This window comes from Phocoena sinus, chromosome 10 (genome assembly GCF_008692025.1).
Source record: "Phocoena sinus isolate mPhoSin1 chromosome 10, mPhoSin1.pri, whole genome shotgun sequence".
Lineage (NCBI taxonomy): Eukaryota > Metazoa > Chordata > Mammalia > Artiodactyla > Phocoenidae > Phocoena > Phocoena sinus.
The window spans coordinates 91,903,362-91,918,723 of record NC_045772.1 but is presented as its reverse complement, the minus strand read 5'-3'; the positions used below and the strand labels follow the sequence as shown (position 1 = coordinate 91,918,723).

Here is a 15,362-nt window from a genome sequence, read left to right as displayed (position 1 = left end):
AAACTGTATAAGGATTCAAAAAGGCAAGAAATAAAGATCTAGAGGAGATTCTTTAAGTTAAGAGAACATTATTATATACAACCTTATACCTATGAAGTCCATTTTATCTAAGAAGAAAGTAGAAAGCTGAAAATTATGAGGAACTCTGTTAAAATTGTAGTCACTTGTAGTGAAAGATCTGTTTCTGAAGAAATCATTAGGCCCCAAAAGCCTTGCCAGAAAATTCTGACAAACATTTGAGGAACAGTTAATTCACTTCTCATATGAACACTTCCAGAGTATAGGAAAAGATGAGGCCTCATTTTATGAAGCACACCCAACTGTGGAATTCTGTGGCATTAGAAAAGAACAAATATAGGCCAGTTTTATTTTACAGCATTGGTTTCTCTCATGAATGTAAGGCTGGTTCAATATTAACCATTATATTTCACTGTACTAACAGAAGAAGGATGTAAATTGTGTGATCATCTCAGTAGATACCAAACAAGGAGGATTTGCTAAAACTGACCAGGTGTTGCAAAAAATAGGAGGGAAGTACCTTAAATCTCATAAAGATTATCAGAAACCTGTTATAAATATCATATTTAATAGTGGATCTTTGGAAATATTTCCACTAGAGTTGAGAATAGGACAAGGATGCCTTATCTGTGCTGCTATTTAGAACTTTGGTGACAGGGCAATAAAATAAAACAGGAAAAAGGCATGAGGAGTAATAATGGTAAATGATAAACTGTAATGCTTAGCAACTAACTGATAAAAGGAAAACCTATTCTAGTAGCCTTGCTGTACATCAGCAACAACCAGTGGGAAATTGTAATGAGAAAACGGTTTCACATATGGTAGACATTTAAAAATAAGAAAATACTACGGAATAAACCGAAAAACAAAATTTCAAGACCATTATGAAGAAAACGGATGGAAAAAGAAAACATGAGTCAACAGTGATCTGCCATGTTCCTGGATAGGAAGACTTGATTCCTCTCAAATCACTATGCAAATTCAGGATACTCAATATTTCAACTGGATTTTTTATGGAAAAACTGTCAACACACTCTGGAATCCAATGTTCCATTGGTTATGATTTATAAAATGCCATTTTAAGTAGTTTTAACTGAAAATAGCTTTTTCAGTTTTTTCTTTCAGTCTCTCCTCCCACTCGCCTCCCTCAATGAGTAAATCTGTGGCTGCCTAATCCACGAGAGAATTTTGAATAATGAATACCATGTGTCTGTTTATTCACTAGCGTTTTTGAGTGCTAACATTTGTTATTAGGCAAACGATATACGATTACTTTTTTTTTTTTCCCCACACAGAATTATTTCCTGAGATATTTCTTGGTAAATATAACAAAGAAATTCTTGGTTTGCATAGTTTGCTAAACAAGGCCCCAGTGTGTCTGAATCCCAACAATTTATGCAACTTTTATTTAAACAGGTACCATTGTGCCATTATACAAGAAATGATAGATATGCCTAAGAAACCAAGAGCAAATGAAATAGTAGTAGTAATCAAAGATATAGTAATAGAATATTACCTCCTTCACTAAAAAAATGACTTTTTTATAGAGTTTTTTAAAAGATTTCACAGAATGCTTGCCAGAAAAAGAGACCCAGTCTTAGACATATTATGACAGATATTTTGAATTATAATTAAAAAATTGTAGTTTCCCTAGATTAAAACAACACAAAAAGTCTGCTCTTTGATTTCTTTTTTATGATATTAAATGGCAGAAGAAAGCATGTCTGTGTCTAAATTTTGTTATTTTTTTCCTCTGCCAGTAGTTTAAATTTTGAAGTGATAAAAATATTTTTTTAAGAAATATTTGAATATACTATAGATGTATATGACATGAAATTGAAGCTCTCTTTACACTGCCTGCCAATCATAGCCTCTAGAGGTAACCACCGTTAGCTTTGGTGTTTATTCTTCTAGACCTTTCCCCATATATAACATATACAAAATAATGTTTTAAATTTGCTTTCATTTTTAAGGGCAAATAATAATAGTATACATTTTATGCAATTTATAGACTACCTACTAGATAGCCTGCCAAAAGAAAAAATGAAAGACATTCTTGTATAAGTTGGAGTACAGAAAACACTTTCTCATATACCTTTCTTGAAAAAATTACTTGAGGGGGCTTCCCTGGTGGCGCAGTGGTTGAGAGTCTGCCTGCCGATGCAGGGGACGCGGGTTCGTGCCCCGGTCTGGGAAGATCCCACATGCCATGGAGCAGTTGAGCCTGTGAGCCATGGCCGCTGAGCCTGCACGTCCGGAGCCTGTGCTCCGCAACGGGAGAGGCCACAACAGTGAGAGGCCCGCGTACCGCAAAAAAAACAAAACAAACAAACAAAAAAAATTACTTGAAATATTTTAGTTACAGGAAGGTAAATCCATATTAAGAATTTAAAAAATTGTGCTGTACATGTCCTTGGGTGTTAATAATATGCATAAATAATTAAGTCCTGAGGAAAATCTTCACCTTGGGAGTCACAGGTAATTGATTGCCTAGCCCATATCGGTGGACTTGAATACTTCTTAAGTTTTGGGGTCTTCTTTAGAAGTGACTGTTTTGGGAACAAAGGGTTTAAAAGTAAATAATATTTTCTTTTTATGATATGATTGTATTGGCTAATTGAAATTATCTGGAAGAGCACTTCCTTAGGCAGGCCTCATGAACGCACTCAGAAGTTTAAAATTCTTAAAAATATATTTATCATAAAATGACAGCAACAGCCACAAGAAAAACAATTGAGTATCATAGCAATGCCTTAGTAAAAGACTTAAAGGAAATAAATACAAAGAAAATATTCACGTGGTGATGGGGTAATTTTTCTATTTTTTTCCTTTCTGCCTCTGGTATTAAATTTTTATGAATATGTATGTGGGCAAAATATGTGATCAGGCAGTGTTTAATAAGCAGTACAAATGATTAATAAAATAATCTCACTGACAAATGTTAACACCAAGAAGGTAACATTTTTGTCAGTTTTTTAAAGGTTAACACAATATGAAATTAAATACTTCAAAGAGTAATATCAGGTGAACATTTATATACATTGCTATTGAAAGTGTAAATTAACAAAGCCTGTCGGAAAAGCATTTAGATAGGAGCCTTAAAAATATACTCTGTCTCAGGAATTCCACCTCTGTGAATGTAGCTTAAGTAAGTAATCTGAAAGAACAAAATTATTAATTGCATGTTATTTGACTACAGCAGTTAGTTAAGAAACAATTGAACACATCCAGTAGGAAAGAGACTGTATAACTAATGATTCAATATATCATACATATACTCATATGTACCATCAGTAAGGGATTTATAGATATGCTTACTATACACTTCTCAGTGAGAAAATTAAGTGTGGTTACAACTGTGTTAAAAAATAACAAACGCAAGCACACATATTCAGAAATATACTGGTTTGTGAGCAAACAACCACAGTTCAAGGAGGAAAAAAGCCAATCTTACAAAATTAAGAGTGTTTACGTTTTTGTTATGATTTTCTGTATTTTTCAAATATATGTTTTACAGTCAACTTGCCTTATTTCCTTTGCTGTTAGCTATCTTCTGAGGATCCTATTACCTGTGGGTTTCTTGTTATATATGCATGGGTTTCTTTTTAATACTATAATGCCATTTGATTTCCGTCTCATTTTTGCTCTTTTTAGGCCAAGATAGCCAGGTTAACCAAACGCTTTGGAGCAGCCAAAGAAGATCTTAAGAAAAGACAAGAAGTAAGAATTTCTATTCTTGCATAATTAATATTTAGCCTTAAGTGGTAATATTAGGCAGTGCTGATTTAGGAGGAAACTCTTTATTACAGGTCGGAAATTTGCTTTCATACTGTGCACTTCCTGCATGTTGTTTCCGGAGCTGCTACTCTAGAACTAATTATTAACCGTTTCTAATCCTCACTGTTTTCATACATCAGTACATATTAATCTATTTATATAAGGCATTCTTGAAATTGTATTTTCTATCCATCTTTAAAATTGTGTTTTGGGGATTTGCCTTACCTTGTGTCTCTTTTTACATACAGGCATGCCTTGGAGATATTGCAGGTTCAGTTCCAGATCACTGCAGTAAAGCGATTATTGCAATAAAGCGAGTCACAAATTTGTAAAAAATTTTTCCGTTATAAAAAAAGTAAAAGTTATGTTTACGCTACACTATAGTCTATTAAGTGAGCAATGGCATTGTGTCTAAAAATTCAATGTACATACCTAATTAAGAAATACAAAACAAAAAACAATGAGAGTAATGTCAAAGATCACTGATCACAGCTCACCACAGCGATATAATAATAATATAAAATATTGAAATATTGCAAGAATTACCAAAAAACGTGACACAGAGATGCAAAGTGAGGAAATACTGTTGGAAAAATGGTACCTATAGACTTGCTTGATGCATGTTGGCATAAACCTTCAATTTGTAAAAAATGCAGTATCTGCGAAGTGCAATGAAACAAGGTATGCCTGTATTTGCCAGTGTCCTAGTCTAGACTATTACTTCCTCCAAAATGTTTTAGTATACACTGCCTCAAGTAGCCTGGTTCTCCTCTTTCTTTTTTCCCCCATGTAGTTTAGTCCAAGTGTCATAGCATAGCACACAAACTAGTCTGTAGTCACACTTTTGCTTTTGTTGTTTCCTTAGTTATTCAGTAATATGTATTTTTAGTATAGCACTTGTACATTGCACTATTGTTTTTAGTTGAATTTCTTTCTTTTCCTCCTCTTCCTTTTCTTTTTTTTTAATCATTTGAGCAAGTTACATTTCTTTGTGTCTTGGTATCTTCATTGCCTGGGACATAGTAATTGCCAATAATAATTATTTCAGTAGTAGTCATTATTACTGTAGGATTTTTCTGTCTTGAATCATTTTCATATCTTCTTTACTTGACTTTTTAAAACAAAATTTACTTTGAAATAATGATAGATACATAGGAAGTTGCAGCAATAATACATAGACTCCTATGAACCCTTCACTCAGCTTCCCCAATGGTGAAATCTTCTATAATTGTAGTACAATATCAAAACCAAGAAATTGTTACAATTCTATTAAATAGTTCTGTAGACCATACCAGTTTCCACCAGTTTTTACACGAATTAATTGTGTGTGTGTGTGTGTGTTTCTACGCAGTTTGATCTCATGTATAGATTTATATAACCTGCCACCACCGTCAAGATACAGAACCGTTCCCTCACCATAAAGGGACTCCCTCATGCTGTTCTTTTATAGTTTCAACCTTGCTTTAACCCTACCCTCACTCCCTGTACCCTGGCAACTACTAATCTGTTCTGCATCTCTGTATTCTTTTTTTTTTTCCCCCAGCACCACTTATTGAAGAGGCTGTCTCTTCTCCATTGTATATTCTTGCCTCCTTTATCAAAGATAAGGTGACCATATGTGCATGGGTTTATCTCTATTCTATTGGCTTTTTTTTTTTTTGCGGTACACGGGCCTCTCACTGCTGTGGTCTCTCCAGTTGCGGAGCACAGGCTCCGGACACGCAGGCTCAGCCGCCATGGCTCACGGGCCCAGCCGCTCCGCGGCATGTGGGATCTTCCCGGACCTGGGCACGAACCCGTGTCCCCTGCATCGGCAGGCGGACACTCAACCACTGCGCCACCAGGGAAGCCCAACTGATAGTTTTTATCTTTGTTTACACAGGCTATTCTCATCAAACCCTCATTTGGCCACAGCCAAAGATTTTTTAATTATGTTCCTCTTCGATGATGTAATTAATTCTCTGATTTTAAACTCTACTTTCTCAGCTTTGTTTTTTTGTCACAGTATAAAAACTAAGGTGTTTTATTTCTTATATTAGAAAATTGGTATAAATCTTTGTTTAACCTTTATTTGCTATGCATCAACCAAATATAGGAGTTTGAAATTTTTCCATTGTTTTGTGCAATATGAATTTCCATTTTTTCCTTTCATCCTGTGTCTGAACTAAGCAGTGCTGCCCACCATGTACTTTTCCAGTGTTTATGCATATCAAATTTGTTCTCAAATCTGCTTTCCAAGTCTTGTTTGTTTAGTTAAAGAAGACAGGCAGAGACCTTAAGGAATAAAAATGAAAATATTACAATCCATGAAAAGTTTGTCTTGAAGGGCTACAACTGGTATGGAAACAAGGACAAATACTGTGTAATTCCTAAAGATTGGAAAAGATTAATTTGGACAGTTAGTGTATGTGGCACTTGAAGGAAATGTTAAGGTGTAGTATTCAATTTTTCAAATTTTGTTCCTTCCTTCTTTAGTTTGTGAACAAGGCCAATTTTAAATTTCAAAACTTGGACATCTTTCTAACTCATTCTTGTTAATGTTTTCTTCTTGTGAGAGAGATTTGTAGAAATTTCAAAGATTTTGTTCTTTCATGTTTAATTCCCTTTAATTATGGTATCCACTGTACTTTTACATCTGTGTCTTGCTGTTTTAAAAATAAGACATATAGAAAGAATGTTTAGAACTTTATCCCCCTTATGAAAATAACTAAACAAACAATGGCACTTCAGATGCTTTTCTTCTATTTAGATTTGTTCCTTGGTCCTTTGATATTAACCAGTTAATAGTGAACCCCACTATTGAGGTTTGTCTTAAAACATTTTCTATTAATTTCGGAAAGAATAGAAAATCCTCATAGGCAGTTTGCTATTAAGACCACACACATAATCTAATCTATTTTACTCCTCTATGACTGATATCTTTAACTTTCATCCTTTCTAGTTTTTTACTGCAAAATAAATATCAAGATATTTCTCATCTTTTATCTATGAAAATCAATGACATAATTGATTCTCAAACAAATTTTAGATTGAATCTAAATCCTACATTTCAATTTTTTATTAAAAAATATTTTAAATTCTTCTTACTTTAATATAGAAATAGTTAACATAAAATTTACCCTTTTTTTGGTGGTTGTTGTTCTTTTTTTTTTAATTTTTGTGGTACGCGGGCCCCTCACTGCTGTGGCCTCTCCCGTTGCGGAGCACAGGCTCCAGATGTGCAGGCTCAGCGGCCATGGCTCGTGGGCCTAGCCGCTCAGCAGCACGTGGGATCCTCCCGGACCGGGGCACGAACCCGCGTCCCCTGCATCGGCAGGCGGACTCTCAACCACTGCGCCACCTGGGAAGCCCAAAATTTACCATTTTTAATTCTACAACTCAGTAGTGTTACCTGTGTTAACATTGTTGTGTAACCGATCTCTAGAAATTTTTCATCTTGCAAAACTGAAACTGTACCCATAGAACAACTCCCATTTCCCCTCCCCTTTAACCCCTGGGAACTATTGTTCTACTTTGTTTCCATGATTTTGACTACCCTAGATATCTCATAAGTGCAGTCATACAGTATTTGTTGTTTTGTGACTACCTTATTTCACAAAACATTATGTCCTCAAGGTTCGTCTGTGTTACAGCATGTGACAGGATTTCCTTTTTTTAAGGCTGAATAATACTCCATTGGATGTATATACCACATATTCTTTATCCATTTATTTATTGATGGATATTTGGGCTGCTTTCAACTCCTGGCTCTTATGAATAATGCTGCAATGAACATTGGTGTGACCTCTTTGACCTCTTTGAGATCAAAGTCTTGGATATATATACCCAGAAGTGAAATTGCTGGGTCATATGGTAATTCTGTGATTCTTTTTTTGAGGAGCCTCCAGACTCTTCTTTAGCAGCCACACCATTTTACATTCCTATCAGCTGGACACAAGGGTTCCAATTTCTGTACATTCTTGTCAACACTTGTTTTTTTCTGTTTTGTGTTAGTGACCACCCTAATGGATGTGAGACTGTATCTCAATGTGGTTTTGATTTGTATTTCTCTGATTAGTGATGCTGAGCATCTTTTCATATGCTTGTTGGTCATTTTGCATATTTTCTTTGGAGAAATGTTTATTCAGGGCCTTTGGCCATTTTAAAATCTGGTTACTTGTATTTTAGTTGTTAAGTTGTAGGAGTTCTTTACATGTTCTGGACATTAACACCTTACCAGATACATGATTTGCTGTCATTTTCTCCCATTCCATAGGTTTCCTTTTCACTCTGTTGATTGTTTCCTTTCATGTGCAGAAAATTTTGTTTGATGTAATCTTCTTTGTCTTTTTATGCTTTTGTTGCCTTTGCTTTGATCCAAGAAATCGTTGCCAAGTGCACTGTCATGAAGCTTCCCCCTATGCTTTCTGTTAGGAATTTCATAGTTTTAGGTTTTACATTTAGGTCTTTAATCCATTTGGAATAAATTCTTGTATATGGTTTAATGGTCTAACTTCATTCTTTTGCATTTGGATATCCAGTTTTCACACCATTTGTTAAAAGACTGTCATTTCCCCATTGTGTAGCCTTGGCACCCTTGTAGAACATCACTTGAGTGTATACATAAGAGTTTATTTCTGGGATCTCTATTCTGTTTCACAGGTTTATGTGTCTGTCTATATTCCAGCACTGAACTGCTTTGATTACTGTAGCTTTTAAAATCAGAAGGTATGAAGCCTTCAGCGTTGTTCTTTTTTCAGATTGTTTTGGCAATTCAGGGTTTCTTGAGATTCCATATGAATTTTAGGATGCTTTTTCCTACTTCTTCAAAAAATGACAGGGATTTTGGTTGGCGTTGCATTGAAACTTTTGACCGCTTTGGATAGGATGGGCATTTTAACAATATTAAGTCTTTCAATCCCCATGAATATGTCTTTCCGTTTATTTGTGTCTTTTATTTCTTTCAACAAGGTTTTGTAGTTTTCAGTGTAAAGGTCTTTTGCTGTCTTGGTTAAGTTTGCTCCTAAATATTTTATTCTTTCTAGTGATATTGTAATGGGATTATTGTCTTAATTTCGTTCTCAGATTGCTCATTGTTGGTATATAGACGTACTTCGGATTTCTTTTTTGTTGTTGAGGTATAGTTGATTTACAATATTATATAAATCTCAGGTGTACAACATAGTGAGTCACAATTTTTAAAAGTTATACTCCCTTTATAGTTGTTATGAAATATTGGCTATATTCCCTGAGCTGTACAATATATCCTTGTAGCTTATTTATTTTATACATAATAGTTTGTGCCTTTTAATCTCCTATCCCTATCTTGCCCCTCTCCCCTTTCCTCTCCTCACTGGTATCCACTAGTTTGTTCTCTATATCTATGAGTCTGTTTCTTTTTTGTTATATTCACTAATTTGTCTTAGTTTTTAGATTCCACATGTAAGTGATATTTCGTGTTGATTTTCTATCCTGTAGCATTGCTGAATTCATTTATTAGTTCAGACTTTTTCGTGTGTGTGTGGCCTCTTTAGGGTTATCTAAATATAAGATGTCATCAGTGAACAGTGATACTTTTACTCCTTTTGATTTGGCTGCCTTTTATTTATTTTTCTTGCTTAATTGCTCTTGTGAGGCCCTTCCAGTGCCATGTTGAAGAAATTGGTGAGAGCGGGCAAACTTACCTTGTTCCTTTATCTTAGAGGGAAAGCTTTCAGTTATTCACCATTGAGTATGATATTAGCTATGGGCTTTTGACATATGGTCTTTTTAATATTGAGGTAGTTTCCTAACTTGTCGAGTGTTTTTATCATGAGAAGGTGTTGAATTTTGTCAAATGCTTTTTCTGCAACAATTGAGAAGATCGTGTGGGGTTTTTCCCCTTTATTCTTTTAATGTGGAGTATTACGTTGATTGTTTTTCATATGTTGAGCTATCCTTTTATTCCAGGGATAAATCCTACTTTGCCATGTTGTGTAATTCTTTTTAATGGGCTGATGAATTTTATATGCTAGCATTTTGTTGAGAATTTTTGTATATATGTTTATCAGGGATATTAGCCTGTAATTTTCTTTTATTTTGGTGTCTTTGGCTTTGGTATCTGGATGATGTGGGCTTCATAAACTGAGTTTGGGAGTGTTCCCTCCACTTCAGTTTTTTGGAAGAGTTGAGAAGGGCTGTTGTTGATTTTCTTTAAATGTCTGGTAAATTCTCCAGTGAAGCCATCTGGTACTTGACTTTTTTGGTTGCTAGGATGTTTTTGATTACTGATTCAATCTGTACTTGTTTAGGTCTGTTCAAGTTAATTTCTTCTTGATTCGGTCTTAGTAGGTTGCATATTTCTAGGAAGTTATCCATTTCTTCTAGATTATCCAATTTGTTGCCACAGTGGTGTCTTATGATCCTTCTCTTTCCGTGACATCAGTTATAATGCCTCCTGTTTCATATATGATTTTGTTTATCTATGCCTTCTTTCTTTTTTCTTAGGTAATCTAGATAAGGTTTTACCAATTAAAAATTTTTTTTCTATTGATTTTGTATTGTCTATGTCATTTATTTCTGCTGTAATCTTTATTGTTTCCTTCCTTCTTATAACTTGGAGTTTAGTTTGTTTTTTTTCTTTTCTAGTTCCTTGAGGTGTAAAGTTAGGCCGTTGATTTGAGGGTTTTTTTTTTTTTTTTTTTTTGGTAAGCATTTACCACCACAAACTTTTCTCTTAGTACTATGCTGCATCAATTTTCCCATAAATTTAGTATGTTGTGTTTTTGTTTACATATATCTCAGATATTCTCTAGTATCCGTTGTGATTTCTTATTTTACTCACTGGATTTTTAAAAGTTTTCCACATATTTGTGACTTTTTTCCATTTTCCTTATGATGTTGATTTCAAGTTTTATTCCATTGTGATTCACAAAGATATTTGGTATGGTTTTCATTGTTTTAAATGTGTTCGGGCTTGTTTTGTGACCTAATATATGATCTATACTGGAGAAAGTTCTGTGTGTGCTTGAGAAGAATGTGTGTTGGGTGACAATTTCTACATTTGTCTGTTTGATCTTTAGTCTTGTTCATTTCTAGGGATTCCTTACTGATTTTCTGTCTGGAACATCTATCCATTATATAAAATGATGTTCTGAAGACTCCTACTATTATGGTGTTTCTGGTTTTCTGTAAAAAAAACCAATTTTTACATCCTATATTTGGGGAGATAGATGATATGTCCATATATATTTATAAATGTTATACCTGGTCAGTTGACTTTTCATTATGTAGTGTCCTTCTTTGTCTCTTGTAATAGTTTTTGATTTCAAATGCATTTTGTCTTAAATATGTATGGTCACCTCTACTTTGTTTTGCTTATCATTTGAATGGAATATCTTTTTCCTTACTTTTACTTTCAGCCTGTTTGTGTCTTTAGACCTAAAGTGTTCCTCTTGTTGACAGCATATAGCAGGACCTTGGTTTTTTTTGTTTTTGTTTTGTTGTTGTTTTATTGAATCCATTAAGCCAGGGTATATCTTTCTATGGAGAATTTAATCCATTTGGATTTAAAGTAACTATTGTAGGGACAAACTTATTATTGCCATTTTGTTGAATATTTTCTGTTTGTCTTGGAGCTGTTTTGTCTGTCTTCAGTTTTTTCTTACTTCCTGTGTGTTTTGTTTATTTTCTTAGTTAGTATTGTCAGTGCTTTAATTCATTTCTCATTTTTTTGTGTATCTTCTATAGGTATTTTCTCTGTCATTACCATGGGGATTACATAAAATATCTTAAGTTTACACCTATTTTAAACTAGTAACAACTTCAGTCACATCTTTCCTCCCACTACTTTATGTTATTGGTATCATACATAATATCTTTTTGTATTGTGTATACTTTTTTTTTTTTGCGGTATGCGGGCCTCTCACTGCTGTGGCCTCTCCCACCGCGGAGCACAGGCTCCGGACGCACAGGCTCAGCGGCCATGGCTCACGGGCCCAGCCGCTCTGCAGCATGTGGGATCTTCCCGGACCGGGACACGAACCCGTGTCCCCCGCATCGGCAGGCGGACTCTCAACCACTGCACCACCAGGGAAGCCCTGTATTGTGTATACTTTAACATAGATTTACAATTATATTTTATACTTAAATTCTGTACCAGAATTACATGATTTTTGCACCAACTTTACAGTAATGCAGCATTCTGCATTTATTTGTGTATTTACTCTTACCAGAGAATTTCAAATTTTCATTTGCTTTCAAGTTGCTGTAGTGTCCTTTCTTTTTTTTTCTTCAGTAAACATTTAATCTTCTTTCCTACAGCATTTGTGAACATAATTTATGAACTATAACATATATACACACACATATACATATGTATACACACATAGATATATATAATATATATTAGCTTGATGATATTTTACCAAATAAACATACCAATATTACTATCACTCAGGTTAAAAACTACATTATTACAACCCTATAAACTTCCCCATTGCTCTCTCCCAGTCATTACCCTTTCCCGAAAGGTAACCTATTCTGTCTTTATATAAGATTTATGTCAGTGGATTCATAGAGCTTTTAATCTTTTGTGCCTGGATTCTGTCTTTCAACATTATGCTTTTCAGATTTTTATGTGTTGTTTTGAATAGCTGTAGTTAATTCATTTTTAGTCTGAATGTAACACAGTTTATTTATCCTGTTTGCTGTTGAGGGAATATGTACTGTTTTCAGTTTCTGGCTATTTCACATAATGTGCCATGAGCATCTGTGCAAGTGCCTGGTGCTCACAAGCACGTATTTCTGTGAGCTGTATAACTTGAAGTGGAAATGCTGGGTCAAAGGATGTGCATATCTTCAGACTGAGTGGATAATGACAAACTTTTCCAAAGTGGTCGCACAGTTTGCGTCCATACCAGCAATGCTGGAGAGTTTTCATTATTCTGTATCCCCACAAATACGTGCTATTGTCTGTTTTGGAACAGCAACAACAAATAGCCAATATAATGGTGTGTAATGATATACCACTGTGGTTTTAAAGTGAATTTTCCTAATCACTAATGATGTTGAATAGTGTTTATCGTGGTCTGAGTGTGGGTTGGAAGAAGAATTTCCAGAAATGAAGTAATTTAGAAAAGAGTGAGTTTCTTGAGAACAAAGTTAGTGAGGGGTGCTGCAAATACAGTGGGCCGACTTCCTGATAGATCAGGGAGAGCCGATCCTCTTTGTGAGCTAGTAGCCAACTTTTATAGCCTCAGGACAAAGAAAATTCCTGCCGGCAAGATGGCATTAGGTCATTCTTGTCAGGATGCTCTGAGGTTACTACATGGTGATTATTTTGCTTAATACGGAGTTGGGGGGCTGTCTGGTTTAGATTACGAGAGCCCATGGCAACAGTTGCAGTGGGGGCTTGGTTAATTCTGGAATTTTTGTCCTGTATCCTTGATACAGGGTGTCCTTGACATAGGGCTCAACAGTATTTCATAGGTTTATCAGTTATTTGGATGTCCTCTTTTATGCCTTTTGTCAATTATTTAAAACTGGTTGCTGAATGTAAAATGGATGGCTAGTGGGAAGCTATAGCACAGGGAGATCAGCTTGATGCTCCGCGATGACCTAGAGGGGTGGGACAGGGAGGGTGGGAGGGAGACGCAAGAGGGAGGGGACATGGGGACAAATGCATACGCATACCTGACTCACTTTGCCGCACCGCAGAAACCTACACAACACTGCAAAGCAACCACACTCCAACAAAGATACAAAAAAATAAAACTGGTTGCTCTTTTTTCTTATTGATTTACAGTGGTGCTTTATATATTTGAAATATAAGTCCTTTGTCTAATATACGGCTTGCAAACATCTTCTACTTTTCACTCCTAAAGTTGTCTTTTGACAAACAGAATAATGTAGTCTTTATGATCTTTCCTTCTATGCTTATTACTCTTTGTGTTCTGTTTAAGAAAGGTTATAAAGATATGTCTTATGCTATCATCTAGGCACCTTATAGTTTTACCTTCCACATTTGGATCTAATCTATCTGGAATTGACGCGCGCGCGCGTGTGTGTGTGTGTGTGTGTGTGTGTGTATCCTATGTGATAGAGATTAAGATTCATATTTTAAAATATGGATGTCTCATTCACCCAAGAAATAATGTAAAGATCATACTTTCCCATCACTCTACCAATGTCATTGTTCTTCAAGATTGCTGTGACTATTGTAGAGCCCTTGAATTTTCATATCAATTTTAGAATCACCTTGTCATTTTCCATTAAAAAATTTCAGGAGAACTTTGAATGGGATTGTATGAGGTCTATAGGTCAATATGGAGGAAAATTGACATCTTTGCAACACTGAGTCTTTCATTACTTAATTAGGAAATTTCTCTCTACATCTTTAGTTTCTCTCAGTAATGCTTTTTTGCTTTCTATATTGAGTTTTGAACATCTTTCATTAGATTTATTTCTTTGTATTCATTTTTTGGGTATAAGTATCATTTAAAAATAGTGTCATGTTAAAAAGTTTCATTTTCAAATTCTTTTTGAATGATATGTAAAAATACAATTTGTTTTGGTATCTCAATGCTTTTGCTAAATTCACTTATTAATTCTAATAGATCACATATATTCTTTTAGGTTTCTGTATCATTATGTCACCTGTGTCATCTTCCGTTCCATTTTTCTTTTCTTTTTACATCTTTATTGGAGTATAATTGCTTCACAATGGTGTGCTAGCCTCTGCTGTACAACAAAGTGAATCAGCCACACATACACACATGTTCCCACATCTCCTCCCTCTTGCGACTCCCTCCCTCCCAACCTCCCCATCCCAGCTCTCCAGGCGGTCACAAAGCACCGAACTGATCTCCCTGTGCTATGCGGCTGCTTCCCACTAGCTATCCACCCTACGTTTGGTAATGTATATGTGTCCATGCCTCTCTCTCGCCTTGTCACAGCTTACCCTTCCCCCTCCCCATATCCTCAAGTCCATTCTCTAGTAGGTCTGTGTCTTTATTCCTGTCTTACCCCTAGGTTCTTCATAACATTTTTTTTCTTAAATTCCATACATATGTGTTAGCATACGGTATTTGTCTTTCTCTTTCTGACTTACTTCACTCTATATGACAGACTCTAGGTCCATCCACCTCATTACAAATAGCTCAATTTCGTTTCTTTTTATGGCTGAGTAATATTCCATTTTACATATGTGCCACATCTTCTTTATCCATTTATCCGATGATGGACACTTAGGTTGTTTCCATCTCTGGGCTATTGTAAATAGAGCTGCAATGAATATTTTGGTACATGACTCTTTGAATTATGGTTTTCTCAGGGTATATGCCCAGTAATGGGACTACTCGGTCATATGGTAGTTCTATTTCTAGTTTTTTAAGGAACCTCCATATGGTTCTCCACAGTGGCTGTATCAATTTACATTCCCACCAGCAGTGCAAGAGGGTTCCCTTTTCTCCACACCCTCTCCAGCATTTATCGTTTCTAGATTTTCTGAATATGGCCATTCTGACTGGTGTGAGATGATATCTCATTGTAGTTTTGATTTGCATTTCTCTAATGATTAATGATGTTGAGCATTCTTTCATGTGTTTGTT

The 15,362-nt window shown here is 35.2% G+C and overlaps 1 protein-coding gene across 2 annotated transcripts in view; it reads left to right on the top strand.

Annotated features, from left to right (window-relative positions):
• Positions 1 to 15,362, top strand: part of ATF7IP (activating transcription factor 7 interacting protein) — a 129,703-nt gene that overhangs the window by 75,271 nt on the left and 39,070 nt on the right. For both annotated transcript variants that reach the window (XM_032644189.1, XM_032644188.1), the window contains exon 6: positions 3,673 to 3,738. In XM_032644189.1, coding sequence (XP_032500080.1) covers positions 3,673 to 3,738 — 66 coding nt within the window. The remainder of the gene's footprint in view (positions 1 to 3,672; positions 3,739 to 15,362) is intronic.